Genomic DNA, 19,885 nt, shown 5'->3' on the forward strand with positions numbered 1-19,885 from the left:
CTAGAGGTCCACCACTTCCATATTGCACATACTCTGTACTTTTCTCACTCAAATCCCCACAGTTCCATAGATTTGTGGTCATTACAGAATAGGTTTTCTACTTTGTACTGACTGATCTAAATGGACATGCTATGGGCAAAACATAAGTTGATGAACTCAGAATCCAACAAATTATTAAGGTGGGTGTTCAGATTTATTGGGCCCAAATTATTTAAGGTTTTAAAGATTAAATATAGCACTTGTGCTTGCCAATGCCCTATAAATTGACACAATATTGATGCCAAATCAGTTGTCTTTTCATAATCTGTACCAAAGATGTAGAAGAAAAAAATACCTTGACTCATTTAGACACCTTATTGAAAAACTGATCAACTAATGTAAAATATTTCACATGTTGGGATATTTCTGAAAAAATCCATCTGTGTTTATGTACCAAAATAAGGACATAGAAAGTGTTTTCTACATTGTGCAAATTACCAGATTGGTGACAATTTTTTGATATGAAAACATCCATATAAAAATATTCAAAAATAGTTTTATAATATTGCACAAATGATTTTTGTAAAAAAAATATCTTTTCTGCAAATCAGTTCAAAATAAATAAAGGTCTACATCACAAAGATCCAATGTAGCAGTGGAGTGATATAAAAGTGTTGCCTTACTAGGCAGAAATTGTTTTATTTGTCTACTGTAACTGGGACTAGGAATTTAAGTCAATGCTTTCAATCTCCTGGGAAAAGACAATGAATTTTCATATATTGTATGGTCATGTCTTATAATATAAAACTAAATAGGAACACATAGTTTTTTTCCCTTATCTTCACAATAACCTTGGCTAATGTCATGCTGAAAGCTGGCACAAGAACAGTGACAAATGTAAAGTTGCATTTTGTGCTACTATTACCTCTCAAAATGCCTTACCTTCTGCAAAATTCAGAATTTCTCCATCACCAATGAAATCTAGATTTGGAGTAGCTGTGCCACCAGCTATGCTCCATTCCACTATCACCTGTCCTAAACTTCCTTCTGTTCTATGTATCATTAATTGCACGGTGTTTTGAGGCCATTCTTGAACTTCTACATAAAGACCATCTTCAGTTGTATTAGGACTAATGCTGGTTATCACAAACACACCAAATGCATCTCCATTCATTAATATGGTAACTGTAGAAGTGTTTGGTTGTCCTATGACTGGCTGATTTTCAAGATTAGTAGAAATGTTCATTAGCACTGCTTTTAACAGGGATATGCCAAACTTTTCATCCAGTTCTGGACAGTCATCAGGGAGTATAGTTACAGTAAGGTTTGCAAACTCTTCTCCTTCTGCCATTATCAACCATTGCTTTGTAACAGTCTCATAGTCATTATTAGCAATTGCTTGTGTACTCAAAAGAGAGGATACAGTAGTAAGATTTTTCTTGTAGGTCCAGAAAGCTGAGTTGTTGGTTACATGATCATCCCAAGATGCAACCCAAAAGCATGATGGAATTCCAGAGGCACTGGAAGTTGAGAAGGCTGAACATGCTTGCTCTTTCAGGCACAACATTGCACAACTGTACAGTGAATCATATGTGAAAGAAACATTCACTCCAATCATCTCAGATTGATCTGGAATTCCTTGGACTCGTGTTTCATAGTAAGACAAGAGGTCCAGGCCTTGCTCTGCTGCAAGAGTTGCAATGTCAATTTCAAAAGTGCTGTAGAAAATCTGCAGCTGCCCAAATCTTCCACCACTATAAATGCAATAAATGAAAGGTTTGTGTTAATAAAAACTCTACTATGGGACCAGTATTGATATTTGAGAAAGACAATTTGTATGCATTGTGACCAATAGAACTTTTAAAATAATTTCATGCAATTTACTACTTGATTTTTTTCCCTTGCAATTTCAATTCAGAAAATCTAAGGGGAAAATGTACAGCAGATATAGGAAGGAGGAAGAGGATTGTAACAAAGCAGAACGGATGGAGATCAGGAAAAGCGGTAGATACATAGACTCCTCTGTGCATAACCAGTTTTATATGTTGACCTTAATCAAGTCGTAATCTGATACTCTTGGCCCTCCTGATTCAACAGCTCAACATGTTTCTTTGCCATTTTATGTAAGGAGCATTACCATGCCATTATCTGCAATGGAACTAGAGCAACCATGAATTTTGATATCCATAGGGAGTCCTGGATCTAGACATCAAAATGCCAAAAGCCCACTGTATTGGGATAGGCAAATCTGTTTTTCCATGTTTGCTCAAAATTTATTTGTCTCTTATGACCTTTTTAAATCTGAGTTTCTCTTAATATCTCCACTTCTTCATTCCCTTTATCTGGATGACTACCTCCAGTTTCCCAGCCACCTTTCCTCTCTCCTATTAGATGATATAACAAATCTGCAATCCTGTACTCACATTCCTAAAATTTGATAACTTAAACTCAATACAATACTTGAGAGGTAATACACACAGAACTATAAAACTGCCACACACTTTTCTGATAGTTTACATTTAACGTTCTCTGGGTTCCCCATTAATTTCTGACTTGTTTTCATGATACCCTGTACAGCTCAGAGTATGGTTACGATTTTGTTCAAACAAAAATGAGACCACGCTTCTTCAGGTGCTCGGCTATAATAAAGATGTTTAACTATTTTGCTGTTATACTTTCTTGCAAGCAACAGGTCAATATAATAGTAGAAGAAATGGAATAAGCTTCAGGCAATTCTTTTTTAAAAAACAATCAAATATAAAACAAGCTTCAGGCAATTCTTTTTTAAAAAAACAATCAAAATATAAAACAAACCTTCTTTTTATTGTTATATTTGTAGGTAAACTTCTCCCCATTGGTTCTTGAACTTGGTACAAGGCTTGGTGAAAGGAAACAACGCCATATGGCTTATCATTGGCAGGAATTACAACATTTGCCACTCCATCTGGTCCAATATTACCTCCATTGGAGGCCTGAATTAATTTCACTTGGATCACCTAGAAAAATCCATTAAATTGCCTGTGATACACTTTGGTTGTGAAAAGGAATGACAAATTTGAAGAAAACTGTGAACAACCACTTGTAAATAAAAATATAAAACAAAAGTATGACTATTTTAGACTCTTGCTCATTATAGCTATGAATAATATAGAAGCTAGGGATTCAGTTCAACTTTTCATGTCCTTAAGAAGTATACATGTCCAGAACCATCTCAGAATTGAATGAATCTAAGTTAGAGAATGTTGATTTTTATCCATACTCTCACTATTAAAAGTAAAACTCGGTTATTATTATCTTCAAACACTATATAGGAATTCACTGCATATGGCAAGAGTCAAAAGCTATGGTTGTCTAATTGTTCTAGACTACAAAAGCCATAATTCCTTAGTTCTGGCTATGTTGACTGAAATATTTAGAAGTTCAATCCCTACCATCCACAGAAAGCCTCTGCCAGATCGCTCTAAATACTTTGGTTAAACAGGAGTACATCTGGATTTAACCCAACAGACTCTATAATTTCCATTTTTCGTCTCTGCACAATAAGTCCAACTTATGATTCATTATAAACCATCACATGAAACAATGCTTGCTTTAAAAAATCAAAACAAATGTTGATGCTGTTAGTTTTCACAATTTTCAGACTGCTAAACTCACCTCTTTAATTTCTGGGACATCATCAGCCACCATTTCCAAGGTCAAATTCTTTGTGGTCTCCCCTGGTAAAAACTGAATATCACCCAAGAAGGCCCTCAAGTCACTGTTAGCAGGTTGTCCATTAATAGTGGCAATCCATTTAATGGTCACGTTGCCCAGTGTTCCAGCATTGCGAATAATTGGAAGATCAATCTTTATTGCATCAGTCTCAGGTTCTTCAACAGTGATTTCCATGATCTGGAAGACTAGGAAAATGGAGAAGTTAGTCCTTCATTGATATAAAACCTTATGCCAGGATTTCTTTTTTCATAATTAGTATTTATGAAACAAGCTGCTAATAAATTTACAACTACAACATATTCTTCGTTTACTTATTTCCATTCCACTTTTTCCCAGAGGAGTTTAATGAACCAATTCGATGTCACCTCATTTTATCTTCAAAACAAATCTAAAAGGTAGATTAGGTTGAGAGACAGAAGGTGCACCAACACTTCAGTATTAATGCAGTTTAATATCTTTTTAACTGTTATGGAATCCAGAGATTTGTAGTTTGGTGAGGCAACAGCAGTCTGACAGAGAAGGTTGAATACCTTGTAAAATTATAACTCCAAAGATTTCATGGCATAGAACCATGGCAGTTTCGGTGGTGTCAAACTCCATTAATTCCACAGTGTAGATGCATCCAATGACAACCATGAGGTTCTGCTTCTTCACTTTCTAGTCTGATTATTATATCTCAAGAAACAGAAAAATCCCAAAATGTAAGAATTGTAGTCCAAATTGTATGTGCTCTACTATTTTAAAGACTATTCTTCTTTTGGATAACCTGACTACCTTTCCTGTGTGTGTGTGTGTTCAATGACCAGAGGCTGGATATTGGTTAAGCAGTCTGAACGTTAGCTAGAAATTGATAAATAACACTCATTATTTTCAAGATAAAATATTTTATGCTTGAAAGCTGTATTCAAATCAGTAAATGACTACCATAACAAGAAGATGTGAAAAATCTATTTTAAAAGTCCATCTCACCAAAAGAGCCAAACGGATCATCAGAGGCCTCTATGGTAATAACAGCCTGAGTTAGACTTCCAAGTAATGCTCCCCCTGTTGTCTGATTGAGCAATTGTACAAGGAAAGATTCTTCAACCTCAGGGCTGATATCATTTATTATATAAATTGGCACAGCTTTGCTAGTCTCTCCTTCTAGCAAGACAACATCTGATGAAGCTACACTGTAGTCTTCACCTGTGTTTATAAACAAAAGAAATAAGGTTAAGCTACATTGAAAACAAATGCTAACATTGGAAACAAATGACCAAAGGGAAACAAATGCCTTTACCCATAATTCAAAAACTATGCTACATTTCAAAAACTATGCTACATGTTGTTACATTGCTGAGAAAAACATCTCAAGAAAGTGTTTTTTAAAATAATAATAGTAATAATAATAATATGGTCCAATGTGTGATCCAATACAACAGCCAGCAGAGTGACTTTGTTTGCTGTGTACTAATCTTTTTGTGTTTCAAATAATATTAATAAACCCCATTAGCTGGGATATACTGAGAGTTGTAGTCTAAAAAGGTAAAGGTAAAGATTTCCCCTTGACATTAAGTCTCATTGTGTCTTACTGTAGGGGTTGGTGCTCATCTCCATTTGTAAGTCAAAGAGCTGGCATTGTCCAATCATATGGCCAACATGACTGCATAGAGCGCTGTCACCTTCCCGCAGAAGCGGTGCCTATTGATCTACTCATATCTGCATGTTTTCAAACTGCTAGGTTGGCAGAAGCTACAGTGGGAGCTCACCCCACTCCCCAGAGTTGAACCACCAATCTTTCAGTCAGCAAGTTCAGCAGCTTAGCAGTTTAACCCACTGTGCCACCAGGGGCTCTGTCTAAAAAAGTAACTTTTCCAAAAGAAATTTAAGAGTATGATACGGATAAATTGGTAAGAACGTCTGAGGTCCTTCAAACAACAACCAAGATTATGTCTTGGAGATGATATTTTGTACTAATGTATCTTGATAGGATGCCTTTTAAACTGCTTTTTAAACTAAACAAGCAATGAATAAGAACCTTTGAAATAAAGTTTCAGGTTGAACACTGGAGAGGCTTCTATATCTAGTTCTAATGACTATGCAGCAGATGTTAATTGTCATACAGGTGGGTATCAGGAACTTCCCGTTTCTATGCAACAAATGTATTGGAACTCTCTCTGGAAAGGCTCAAACTACATAGGCTACAATCTACATAGGCTGTTGACAGGCATGTATTTTGGGTACACTAAAACGTGCTGCTGGACTACTCCAATCTGCTCTGAATTCATTTTTCAAACTGGGGGGGGGGGGCGTTTCTCGAGAGCCAATTTTTAATTCTTCTGAAAAATCAAAGTGACATAAAAATAGGAGTTTCTTTGTCACTATTCTTGTTATTTGTTAGAAGTAATCTATATTATTTCGCTTGTGCAATTACAAGACATCCAGACCCTCCCCTTCTCCGTTGTCTTACCAGCTGTTGCTGTTATTGGCACAGCTTTAAATTTTACTGAAACATCTGCAAAAATTCCTCCTGTTCTTGTGACATTGACAATTGGTCCAATGTAATTTTCAGCCACTCGCACAGCTGGCACTGAGAGCTGTAGTGTTCCAAAAGCATCATCATTGGCATTGATAATCACATGAGCAATTCTATCACCTTTAGGCCCAAGGCGAGGAGAATCTGGAACTGAATTAAAAAAAAATTAACAAACACACTGTATGAGATCTGTGGTTTATATGTATTTTTAACATAAGATTTCTACAGAAGTTATCTACTCTCCCTAAAACTTAGCATAATTGCCAATGACATCCAGTCAAACATAATTTCATGCAAGTATCTATACATGGTCATAAAAACAAAGTATATCAAACACTTAAAAGAGAACCAGAATTTTTTAAAAAATTACTCCCAGCTGTACAAGTTCCAAGGACCCTTTAGGGAATTTAATCCAAAAAGTAACTTTTGCAGGCTCTTGAGAGACTATAGTGGATTTTCTATTTTCTTCTAAAATAACTATGTCTTCTGCTCCTAGCAACTCTACTCTCATGATTAATTGATCCTCTGAAATTAATCAGAAGAATATTCTGTAATTCTGCTTTTTATGTGGAGAAGAAGAGAGAGAAAAACAACTCAAGCAAGCAAGCAATATATCCCATGGGATCATATAAAGCAAGGAAAATAAAATTTGGGGTAGTAGAATGATTCATATATCAACATTCTTCTCAATGTGATTTCAGTAAGAATAACAAATTTGGAAATACAGAGACAGTCTTACTTGGCCGATACTGGGATCCTTCTATCAGACTAACACCAAGCAACTCCACAAATATAGATTCAGATTTTTCTGGTTCATTATCATCCAGGATGGGAAGCTCTATGGTAGCCTCACTTTCATTGCTTGCAAGGATTACAAATCCTGAAATGGGAAGATAATCTTGTCCACAGGTTGCCCTGGAAACTTTTGATGGCAGAAAGGGTGAATGATCCTCATCAGCGATGGTATGATATGCAACCATGATTACTCCCAAGAGACCTTTTAACCGCATCACTGTAAGGGTGACATTCTTGTTTCCTTCCTCAATTTTGATTGGTTTGTTTTTCTCAGAAAAAATCAAAAGCCCATAGGGATCATCATTTGCAAGAATGATCAATGTAGCATTGGTGTGAACTCCAAGACGTCCACAGGAAACATTGATAATCCAAACTGAAAACATCTTATCTAGTTCTGGAATTTCATCAGGCATGATCTGCACTGTTAAATTTGCTTTCCTTTGTTCTATTTTGAAAGTTATGTTGCCAGACGTAGCCACCAGATCCTCATTATCATCAGGCTCAAGCAGCCAATACAATGTCACCTGGGACAATGCACCATGATTTCTTACAACCTGAAGAAGGAAACAGTAATTTATTATTTTTGCATTGTGAATAATAAAGTTTCTGATCAAATGAGTCTGATCTACAGCAGTGGAGGTTGATACTTTCACATCAATCTTCCTTTCCTGCACAATATTACAATTATCTGCTATGTGAGTACAGATCTTTTGCACTGAAGCTCCCATTACTTGGATAATTGTTAGATTTCTAGCAGACAAGGGCAAATGTAATTATCAGATACATTTAAGTGCCAGGAGAGAATGAGAAATTAGATGTAAATTTTTCTCCCATCTTTTCTAACTTATTTATTTACCCTATTCATTTACCCTATTTATACCCTGCCTTTCTCAACCCTGTAGGGGACTCAAGACAGCTTACATGTATAGGCAATGATTTGATGCCATGTAAACATAGAAATATAGTCAAATAAATAGATATATTAAAATGAGCATTAAAAACAAACATATCAAACCTTAAAACACAATTTAAAATAATGTTATCCAAAATCATCATCCATGACCATTCCAAACTATCATTGCAATATTCCATAGTCCTCTAGTGGGTTACTAACTGAACGCTTGATCCCACATCCACATCTTTAGCCTTTTCCTGAACGTCAGGAGGGAGGGGGCTGATCTGATTTCATTAGAGAGGGAGTTCCACAATCGAGGAGCCACCACTGAGAAGGCCCAGTTTCTTGTCTCCACCAACTGCACCTATGAAGGAGGCGGGACTAAGAGCAGGGCATTCCCAGATGATCTTAACTTCTTAGCTGGCTCATAGAAGGAGATATGTTCAGCCAGGTGAAGTGGACTGGAACCATTTAGGACTTTATAGGCTAAAGCCAACACTTTGAATTGTGCTCAGTAGCAGACTGACAACCAGTGGAGCTGACTTTTCTTATTCTCTCCCTCAGTCACTTCCTGGACCAAGTATATCTGCCTAATAGAAAATGATGACAAGAATATCAATTCTCTCAGTCTCAAAAAATAATTCTGTCTTTACCAAATTATGCCAAATTTCATCATGCCTGTGCATTGTTTAGAAATATGTTTAAATTCAGTGTCATATTTATAAACTCAGACTTGCTGACCTCAAGCACGACTGTTCCAACTCCATCCAAAAGTTCAGTTCCATTGACAGCAAGTGATTCAGGACTGAATTCAAAGACACCATGAGCATCATCGGAGGCTTCAATAGTCACTATGATGTGAGATGCTATACCCAAGCTAGCTGTTGATACCAAGGAGAAAAATGATATGCAATATATGCAGCTACACATCTGACAATAGCTAAAGTAGATGGGAATGGGACTTATTGGAGTCCAAACACAGACTTTTGCACAGGAAATGAAAATCTAAGGCCAACTAGGATGACATTTATAGTGAGTAGAGATGTAGAAGAACCAATCAATGGATATGATACAAAGTCTGGCTGAACCATCTCAGTAAGACTTCAGGGAAAATCATCAATATAACCATAATCCAAGTTTAGGTTCCAACTACAGAGGAAGAAAATGAAATGGAAAGTTTTTATGCTTGAGTCCAGGTATAACATAATGTTTTGTTACTCATAAGTGATTAGAATGCAAAAGTAGGAAACAGAGCAGAATCAATGATTGTAGGAAAATTAGATCTAGGATCAAGAAATGAATCAGAAGAGTGATTGACTGAATTTTTCAAGGTCAGCGGTTTGTTTGCCTAGAGATTACTGTACACATGAATGTTGCCTGATGGTCAAGAAAAAAATCAAATAGACTACATAATATTGCACATTTATTTTTCATATATTGTTCTCACATACAAAAATGAAAAATATATAAAGTACTATTCCTAGTGCATGGATTGTGGATGTTTTCACATTTTAATCTTTTTTTATTTTGCAAGTTTATGGCACAAACATAACACCTTGACACAAAAACAATGGTTTTACGCACAGTATAATTTTTTTTGCTAAAAAGCCAGAACATAATTTGATACAAAATACAAAATAGAATTTATTGCAAAAAAAAAAATCCTTTGCAAGATTTTTGTAAAAACAAGTGTAAAAAAATCTAGTGCTTGACATTTTTGATGAAATATCTCAAAAGACACATTTCTCATCAAGGACAAGAAAATTTAAGGATTTTCTTCTCATCTCAACTGGGTAATAATCATTGTGTTTCTTCCATGGAATTTTAGATATACGGTTTAGGCCATTTTCCACTAACTTTCTTCAATATTTTTGTAATGTCAGAAAGCTTATTAATGAGGAAAAGACTAAACACATCCAAAAAAAATTCCTTAGGACTGGTTGCACCTTTAGTACTTTCACTATAATTTAAATGAGGGAGATTGTTTCATTGGATTTTCAGTTTTAAAACCCCTGAAGAAAATATATCCCAGAGAAGAAATTTGTCTTGAAAATGGATTTCATGGGATTCCAAAAGATTGTTTGCAAAGACTGAACAAGTTCACTTATTTTACCCTTGTTCCACATCTGCCTCTTGACATAACTGGGGAGACATGAAAATTTAAAACAGGAAGTCATCATGATCAAAGTGTTGTTGAATGTGTGTGATCAGTTTTAGTAGAATGCTTGAAAAATAAACCCATCTGCAGTTCTCAGATTGGAAGGAAACAAAACAAAACAGAAGTACAAAAAAACCAGGTAAGTCTATATCAAAGTGGATGTTCAACTACAGTTGAATGACTGTTATTAATTTTAAAAGTGCTTTGTACTTTGAAATGTGATAGCTATTGAAATACAGCCTAAGAAAAATAATCTATTAAATCCTAAACTGATACAAAGTTAGAAGTAAGTCATGTTAAACACAGTGGAAAAATTCCAACTAAAATATATTTGGAGTTACAAGACTATTGCCTGGTTTTAAAATGAAATAAAAATAATGTTATTTCTTCAAAACTGTCTTTGAGATGAATCATCAAGATGGCCACCCTATATGCCTTTATGTGGATGTAACCTCTATTGAAAAAAATGAGATTTAGTTCTGAGTATATACATATAAGATTTCAGTATAAGTGCATATAGGTATTGTATTATATACATAGCAAACTGCTAAACAACAGAACACCTAATGGTATGGCATGCCAGCCATGACTAAAATATTTGGAATAATTCAGTAGTCAGGTAAGAGGAAAATTACAGAACAAACAGCTTACCCTGTTGATGGACAGCAGGCAGGAAGAAGTCCAAATCCCCATCACCACTACCACTGCCATCATTAAAGAGTTCAGCAACTTCAAGAAGACACACAAAGATACACAATACACAAAAACACATATATAATAAAGATGACAGAAAGCACTTTAAAATATGGTTCAGGGAAAAGTAAGCAAAACTTGGAAAAACAGCTTTGAAAGGTTACAGAATATTGATAGTCAAGGGATAGGCCGTATTGAGTTAGGATATCTGACTGGCTATTAAAGGGTGTAATGTCATTAAGCATCAGTGCCAACTTGATGTTTTACATGTATAACAGCAAAGAACTTTAACAAGGTAAAACCCATAAATAATCAAGATTTTTGGAAATGTTAGAATACACAAGAACAGAGAAGAGGATTTGATTAATAAGCATGTGTTCAAAAGATTTCTTCATTTTCTTAACAATGCTTTACACACACATACACACACAGAGAGAGAGACATAAATAAAAGGTCAAGGGGTTGCTATAAGGTTGAGTGGTAAGTGCATACAAAATGGTACCGGCAGAAAGGAATTTTAAATTATTCTCATATAAAAGTAAAATAACAGCATGAAATTGTTCTTGATGTTTCTAGACTGTTATTAATTTTAAAAGTAGTAGTGTCCGCAGCAGAGATATTGTTGAGGCCTGTGAAGCCTCGGCCACTGAGGATGAGGTCAAGGACTTTTTATGTGAGCCTGTTACTTCCGTGAGGAAAAGCTAAAGTGTTTTTGGAGATGTTTTTGGATGTTTCGCCACTGGGGAAACAGACCACATTTCTCAAGATAATCTCCCAGGGATTGACTGTGAAAAGATTATGGGGGAGAATGGGGGAGAGGGCACTGATAACCCAGTGTTTATGGCTCAAGATGGGAGGGTGTGAAACAAAGACAGCTTCAGTGTTCTTCAAGACTGAAAGATAAACAAAAGGAGCTCAGGTGTGGGAAAGAATGATGTTTAGGTAAAAGGGAGACTTCTTAATCTGAGGCTTTGTTCAGTGTAGAGATCAAAGTTGGAATTTCATGTATCAAGTCACCTGACTTTGAAGCTCCGACTCAGGAGTTCTGGTCCTTAGTTTTTGCATGCTTAGTTTGCATATTTTAAATAATTTTTAGAAAATTGCTTGCACTATTTTGAAGCTGTTGCTTTTTACAGACTCCTTTCTTAATAAACTTATTTTACTATTATTATTATTATTATTATTATTATTATTATTATTATTAATCTGTGTGGTCTCTGGGTGAAAAGAAATCAAATAGGCAACTGAGCTGCAACAGATTTGATGAACCTAAAACAAATTCTTGCTTTTGTGATAATACTAAAATAACATGACAACCAGAAAGACTCTGTCTTTTTACTGTGATTTAACACTTTCATAACTTTTGAAAGTATTGAACCAAGTTGGATCATTAAGGATACAATCAACTTTATTTTGAGACTCTGAGGAAGATGGGAGAAAATCTCCCTCTGAGACCTTAGATGAAGCTCTCATTCAGAGAAAGCGATAAGATCTCAGATTCTTCATCTCTCTCAGCTGCCAGGGAAGTTTCATCTCTGGCTCTATATTATCCTCCCTGTCAAAATTTGGGACATCTCTAGGAAAATGAGATATGTCATAAACACAGCTTGGAACAATAGCTTTGTGAGGACTGTAACTACCAGGGTCTCCCAGCCAGCATCACTGTGTTCCTGGGAGATACTGGGTCCTTCAGCTCTTCCAGAAATAACTCTTCCCAGCTCTATTCAAAGAGCTGGAAGCAGCCAGTGAGGAAAAGAATTGAATCCAGTCTTTCCAGAGCTCAATATTGAGAGAGATTTATACTTGCTCCAAGGTTCTTCTAAATGAATTCCTCTTATTATTTGTAGAGATGGGCAGAGGAGGCGTTGGGAAACATATTTTCAATTTTTTTGACAATCACATTTCCCAAAATAGAACTTGCTAATCCTTACCTGCTCCTTCTGGATTAAACAACTCCACTTTAAAAGCTTTTTCCAATTCAGGGATGGAATTATCTGTAATGTTAATGATAATGTACTTGTATCTTTCTCCTGGCAGAAATTCCAAGGTGCCTTTAATACCCTGTAACAAAAGAGCTATTTATCTTTTGTCAAAAACATATTATGTCCCCAATATAAGTTTACTAAGACAACTTAGTAAGAGGTACAATTAGAAATAAACCATGATTATATGCAAATAAATTCTATACAAGCTTGCCCTGTTTTGTCAGAGGAGGCATGATGATTTCATCCTGACACATTTGAGAGAAGAATGTCAGGAAAATTATGGGAAATCCGTGTTATTAATAGTGGCACTAGCATTCTGTGTTTCTAAATAAAATGGCCATTTCATCCTGCAATGGTGGGGCAAGTTGCAATGACCCTTCTCCTCAGATTAGATTATCAATTAGTGGTGAGTTAAAATAATTCTACCATCTTTAGTCCCCTTTTCTTCTCCCTGAACATGCAAGCAGATCTGATGATGTCAGGATGGGGTGCATACAATGGCCTGGAGCTCCCATGGAACTCTGCATCTGTCTGGCAGCAACAATGGTGGATACATGGCCCTATACAATTCCCTTTTTCCTACGCTGACGAATGGAGGGAAACTGGGATGGCAGTGCCCTCGGTGGACAGTGAACTAGTCTACATCAGACATAGTGTCCACACCAGCTGTGGGTTGTTCCGGAATTTGAGTCACTACTTTTCTTAATGTGGGGCTAAACCAAGTTAACAGAGTTTAAATGATCACTGCCTGAACTATGTAAGTCATAATACTTTTCTTCTTGAAGTAGGACACCACTTTCTTCACATCACTAAGCAAGCCCAATGTGAAGAAAAGATGATCTAAACCCTCACTGGCAGCACAGTCTGTCAAACTGAACCACAGTTATTATATATATACTACAGAAAGAGTAAGAGTGAGGGCCTTTCCAGACAGAGCCCAAAATGCAGGCCTTGTTGGACTTTTACTTGAGGCATCCAAATGATGACTCAGGTAAAAGAGGATTAATTTGGGCCAAAGCAGGAACATCCTGCTTTGTCCCAAATTAATCAAATCCCCCATTAGATCAGAGCCTTCCTGAAAGAAAGAAAAAACCAAGCCAATGATGTGTCAGGAGGCGGGGGGGGGGGAGGTGCTAAGGAGGAAAATGCCCCCCCCCCCCCACGGACACACACACACACATCCTGGAGCATCATTTTTATGTGCCAGGAGGCCTGCTGGAGAGGCCTCGTGGCACTTTGTAAGTTTTATTTTTCTATTAAGGGCTTTTGGGGGGGGGGGTGTTGGTGGCACATGCCCTCTCAGAAGTCCTTTTTTTTTTTGTGAGAGTTGTAGGAAGAGAAGTGTGTGCCAAAGTGGGGTTTAAAAACTCGCTTTGGCATGCATTTTTGTCACCTTTGGAAACGCCCTGAATTAAAACTTAGGAAAAACTTCCTGGTTTCAAGAGCAATGATGCAGAGGAACAGACTACCTCTGAAGACGATAGGATCTCCTTTGTTAGAGGTTTCTAAACAACATCTCAAAGATGCTTCAGCTGTGATTACCCATACTGGGGACTAGAACAGATGACCTTTGGGGTACTTTCCAACTCTATGATTCTATGAATTGTGCTTGTAAAAGTATTTGCATTGGCAGGCTTAGAGGCTCAATAAAACCTCAGAATTAGTGTTTGCACACTTTCGTATACTATAATTTGGGTAAAACTGAAGATGACTGATGAGTATATATGATTCAATTCCAACAATAAACCTTCTTATCTACCACCCCATTTCATTTGCATACCTGATAATCTTGGGGACTAAATGCTGTTAGTGAGACAGTTTTATATTGTACCAGAACCATTCCAAGTAGGCCTTGTGCTCTGACAACTAGCAACCTGATATGCCCTACTTCTTCCTTCACGGTGATGTGGGGTGCACTGGTGACTGGTAGAATTACTTCTTCACTGTCTTCTGGAGGTGGCCCCACTGAGAACTGTAACAAACCTGGCAGAGACATGAAATGAGTGCAATTATTTTACCTAAAGTGAAAATTAGCTTAAAACATAAATATACATGCAAGTATGTTGGCATTTGGCCAAGGGAAAGTGAGAGGTACTATAAAGTTTTGGTCACTAAAAACAATTTCAGTTAATATTGCTTCTATTTCTTGGTTGCACAATATTATTTTGGCAACAGTGGTGTTTGCAAAACTGGGGGGGGGGGGGGGGGTTCCGTGTCAGGAGCAACTTGAGAAACTGTAAGTCGCTTCTGGTATGAGAGAATCGGCCATCTGCAAGGATGTTGCCCAGGGGATGCCCGGATGTTTTTGATGTTTTACCATCCTTGTTGGAGCTGGAGCTGACAGAGGGAGCTCATCCATGCTCTCCCCGAATTCGAACCTATGATATGCCTGTCTTCAGTCCTACTGGCACAAGGGTTTAAACCATTGCGCCACCAAAGGGTCCTGCAAAATTGATGGCTGATGGCAAATTCATTCAAGTTTTGGTCTGAATGTTAAAATTGATTTTCAAGGTGCTGAACCCATATTCAGTGCTCTGCATAATTTCTTTGAATTTCAGTCTAAAACCTGGAATATATAATGAGACACTATGGAAATGGGATACACATCTAAATATAGAATTAATTTTTGTTCATTTGACCTTTATACACATAATCCAAATGTAGTTTTATACACAATATTTTAAAAATATTTTATGAATGAAACAAAATGTGTGTACACTGAATCACCAATAAGAAAAGACTTTGCTATCTCAGCTACACATATGGATAATTTCAGATTTTTGAGAGAAACAATGGCATATGAATGTGCAGAATCTAAAATAATACCTATCACCATTACCATAAGGGTGGTCACTGGCTTTAATAGTGATGTAGGTAGTTTCTTTCTCTGGATCAATGCTTGCACCACTAGTTGGTGTTGAACCTTTTTTTCCATCTCCAGAAACAGCAGACACCAAAATCACCTGAAAATATTCACTTAGTTCAGGAATATCATCATCAAGCACCAACAAATTCAAAACCTAGAATGGATTGGAAAGAAACCCAAAACAAATAAAAACATCTGCATTAAGAAACACAACTCCAAAAACATGTGAAAATTAACTTGAGAATGTTTTAATTAATCCTTTCTGATATTTCAATTTTAATCTCAGAAATATTGGCAGGAATTCAATATTGCAGTTATAGATGTGTAACCTAACATTTCAAAGTAATGAGGAAAGAAACAGCCCACAAATGTTTCAGGAGGCAATTCCAAGTGTATGGAACAGTAAGTGAAGAATGCACCTAAGCCAAGGAAGGGCCAAAGAAGAGTAAAGCTTTGCTTTGGTGAGAAACCTAGAGTTTCTAGAACACAGATCTTAGACAGGCTTCTTGGATTTTTGGTAGGAGGCTGGAAGGATTTCACTTTTTTCAGTCTATATTGTATGTATCATTCTGCCATCATGTACCTGCTGAACTTTCTGTATCAGCAAAAATTATTTGTCACCAATGTGAGTTTGAAATTGGCATGATCTGCCTTCTAGGCTGAACACAAATTTGCATTTTATCATAGGGAAACAGCTTTGAATATGTACTGGTTGGGTTCCTATTGATTAGTCCCAACTAGATGGACCTGATGACCAGCATGACTGGGTGGTTAGAGCATTGAAGAATCCCTGTTCAGCCATGGAAACCCACTGGGTGACCCTAGATAAGGCATACTGTCTTAGCCTCAGAGGAAGGAAATGCAAACTCTTGCCAAGATATCCCTGTAATATTTGGAGGCACACAACAAGAACAGATCCATTCAATCAACTACAAAATTGTGAGTCAAGAAGAGATAAATCTCACTAAACCAACAGGTATACTCTACACAGGGCTAACAACAGGATTAAGTCATTCTTTGTCCCAAAAACAGATCAAGAAACTGGATTTCTAAATACAGTTCAAGGCAGTATACTCACAACGGTATAAGAAAACACACACTTTCCAGATTTCAAAGAAACAGTGAATCATGAACATTAATAAATATATTGGATTTACCTCTGATCTTTGGAAAGGAAGGAATGTGATCATTCCACTTGTGTTAGCAAAATCAACAACAGAGTAATTAATGCCATCAGAATAAATCTGAGATATGCTGTAATAGACAAAGACATATTCCAGGGCTCCTCTGGTGCGCTCTATTACACAAGAGACAGTAGACCCTTCATCAGAGACCTGTAAGCAAACAACACATTTCAAAAGAACTATTTTAAAGAAAATGAAAGGGATGCTTCAGTGAAAAGGTAACATAACTTCAAAAGAATATATGGCAATCTAAGTCCACCCATCCAGTACCCTTTAGAATGTTGGTGACCAACCTTTGGTCCTCCAAGTGTTTTGGACTTCATATCACAGAAGTCCTGACCATTGGACAAGCCGGCCATTGCTTCTAGGAGTTGGAAGCCCAAAACACCTGGAGGACCCAAAGTTGGATAACACTGCTTCAAAATATATGTTCATTTTAATGATTTTAACCCATTCTTTAATCAAAAAGGCAGGGCACCTTATATTTCAATGAAAATCAATATGACTCCTACCAAGAGACTTATAATTTAAAAGATACAATATAAAAAGATAAAGAGAGGAGGAAGCAGGAGAAAAATAATAAATCTGGGCACATGTTCTGCAAGTTACAAAGCTATGCAACCTTCTGGAATGGAAAAAAGAGCCAAAAGGAGCCGTCTCTCAGCAAAGTTTATGAAACTCCCTCTGCTGCAGTCTGATCAACTGGTTCCAACAAAATTGCTACCATGCATCAACATCTACTCCTACCTTTGTTTTTCTTGCCATGTGTTCTTAGTATTATTTCTTCAGGCTTTTAAAAACTAAGATTGCCTTCATTTTATCAATTTGTCATCAATTCCTTAATATCCCATTAATTGATGTGCATTATAAAGTCCATCTTATCGAAGTTTCTGCTTCACACACACTCATTGATGTAATATCCATAATTTATGACAGCAATTCATTACATATATAAGTTGCAACACATAAAAGCTTCCTGTGCCAGCACCAATAGCTTCCTAAGATTATGTGTTTCTCGCATGAAAAATACTCAAGCAACATGATCAATCAAATTATTTGATAGCTACACATTTTGGCAGCCATATGGAGCTTCTGCCACATTGAAATTATGTGTGTATGTGTCTTCAATCCATTTGTCAACTTGTGGCAACTCAATCCATTTGGCAACTTGTGGCAACTTAATTCTACAGGATTTTCTCAAGAAAGGAATATCTCGTAAATATAGCCTATGGTACCTGGTTTTTATTAATGGTCTCCCATTCAAATACTAACCAGAACTGACCCTGTTATACCTCTAAGATTGGACAGGATCTTTTGCTTTTAAGCCAATGAATCCATCCTACTTGCATAAGAGATTGGATTGTGATATCTAATGAGAGTTTATGTCAGCTTTGATACTTTTTGTTGCTGGGTGAAGGAGGTGGTAGGAGTGCTGGTGGTGATAACATTGCTGCTAACATAGAATTTTATACTACTTCACAGTGTTCAAAGAATTTTACATATCAGTCATTCTTACTACAATTGTGTAAAATTGATCCGTGTTGATATCCCTGAAATGCTGAAGAGCAACTCGGGTTGAGGCCCTTCTACACTGCTATATAATCCAGATTATCAATCAGATAATCTACATTATCTGTTTTGAAGTGGATTATATGAGTCTACACTGGGGTGGCAGGCATCCTCAGAGGTTGTAAAGTCTGAAGATACTTCACAACCTCTGAGGATGCCTACCATAGATGCAGGCGAAACGTCAGGAGAGAATACTTCTAGATCATGGCCATACAGCCCGAAAAACCTGCAACAACCCTCGACAATACATTGAGTCTGCACTTCCAGATAATTCAGTTCAAAGCAGATAATCTGGATTTTATATGGCAGTGTGGAAGAGGCCTGAGAGAATGGAAGGTCTTCTAGAGTTTGCAGTTGAAGAAGGCTTTGGCTTTATCTACACTGGTATATAAAATCAGATTTGAACTGGATTATATGATAGTGTAGATGCATATAATAAAGTTCAAATCAGATAATTTGGATTATCTGCTTTGATAATCTGGATTATATGGCAGTATAGATCCAGCCTCACACTTTCAGATACCATACAAATCAAGAAAACTTCTAAGATCTAATGACTTTATGGTGCATTTCCTACCTCTGGAATACATGCTCCTGTGAAACCAAACAAACCATTGGCATTATCACTCTTCTGGATTCTTAATGAAACTGTTGTGTTTTCTTGTGAGATTCGTGCACCTCCGTGAACAGAAACAAGCTTCAAGATGAATAGTTCTTCCCCTTCTTCTTCTTTATCATCCCTGGCAGAAACAATGAATGACTTATTGGTTTCTCCTTGTCGAAATTCTAAGTACCCAGAGATGGGGTGAAGGTCAGCTCTTGCTGGAGTGGCATGAAGTTCATAGATTTCCTCTTTATGTAGTTTGCGCTCATAAAGCCTCACATCTTGCATAATCCCCTTGTATCTGTTGTTGCCATTCATTCCAGCACCAACTTTCATTATTCCTGGGCCTATGACAAAAACACAAGTGCATATTGCTTTTAACAAAATCAAATTCAAAAGTGCTTATCCTTTCTGAAACATACATACATACAAAAACTGTATTATTAATAGAGATGCAATTCATACTGTACTCCCCTTATTTAATTTCATCACATAATAATAGGCTTGCCTTTTGTGTAATATTTTCATGCCATTCATTACTTTCAAAGTCTAGCCTAGTTGAGTGTGCAAAGCATTTCAAAGGGGAATATTATGAATGAGTTAAGGGTAAAATCAATAAAGGGTGGCCTGTTTTCAGACATTTACAGGGGGAAACTGCCTTTGTTTTACATTTGGCTAGTTTATTTTATTCAACTAGAGTCCAAACAACCAGAATTGTCTAAATTCAGAGTTAGGAAGAATTATTGTTTGATCAGAAACAAAAGTAGAATATTTTCCATTCTTTGTGCATAGGAAGGAAGAGGAAATGGAAGAGCCCAAAGTTCAGGGTCATTCTCCTCAGAAATTATTACATCTGAACTAAAACAATAAGAGAATCTATAAGTTGTGACATTAAGGGCAAATACAATGTTATAACAGTAGCTCTTCT

At 36.7% G+C, this 19,885-nt stretch overlaps 1 protein-coding gene across 4 annotated transcripts in view; it reads right to left on the reverse strand.

Moving 5' to 3' along the window:
- The window catches only part of ADGRV1 (adhesion G protein-coupled receptor V1), a 280,553-nt gene that overhangs the window by 203,036 nt on the left and 57,632 nt on the right, over window positions 1-19,885 (reverse strand). For all 4 annotated transcript variants that reach the window (XM_060761771.2, XM_067464543.1, XM_067464544.1 and 1 more), the window contains 13 exons: window positions 18,931-19,304; window positions 16,758-16,934; window positions 15,574-15,754; window positions 14,515-14,717; window positions 12,681-12,810; window positions 10,708-10,785; window positions 8,640-8,779; window positions 6,948-7,557; window positions 6,143-6,358; window positions 4,663-4,878; window positions 3,634-3,878; window positions 2,794-2,975; window positions 922-1,733 (listed from right to left, as the gene is read on the reverse strand). In XM_060761771.2, coding sequence (XP_060617754.2) covers window positions 922-1,733; window positions 2,794-2,975; window positions 3,634-3,878; window positions 4,663-4,878; window positions 6,143-6,358; window positions 6,948-7,557; window positions 8,640-8,779; window positions 10,708-10,785; window positions 12,681-12,810; window positions 14,515-14,717; window positions 15,574-15,754; window positions 16,758-16,934; window positions 18,931-19,304 — 3,564 coding nt within the window. The remainder of the gene's footprint in view (window positions 1-921; window positions 1,734-2,793; window positions 2,976-3,633; window positions 3,879-4,662; window positions 4,879-6,142; window positions 6,359-6,947; window positions 7,558-8,639; window positions 8,780-10,707; window positions 10,786-12,680; window positions 12,811-14,514; window positions 14,718-15,573; window positions 15,755-16,757; window positions 16,935-18,930; window positions 19,305-19,885) is intronic.

Source organism: Anolis sagrei, chromosome 2 (assembly GCF_037176765.1).
Source record: "Anolis sagrei isolate rAnoSag1 chromosome 2, rAnoSag1.mat, whole genome shotgun sequence".
Classification (NCBI taxonomy): Eukaryota; Metazoa; Chordata; class Lepidosauria; order Squamata; family Dactyloidae; genus Anolis; species Anolis sagrei.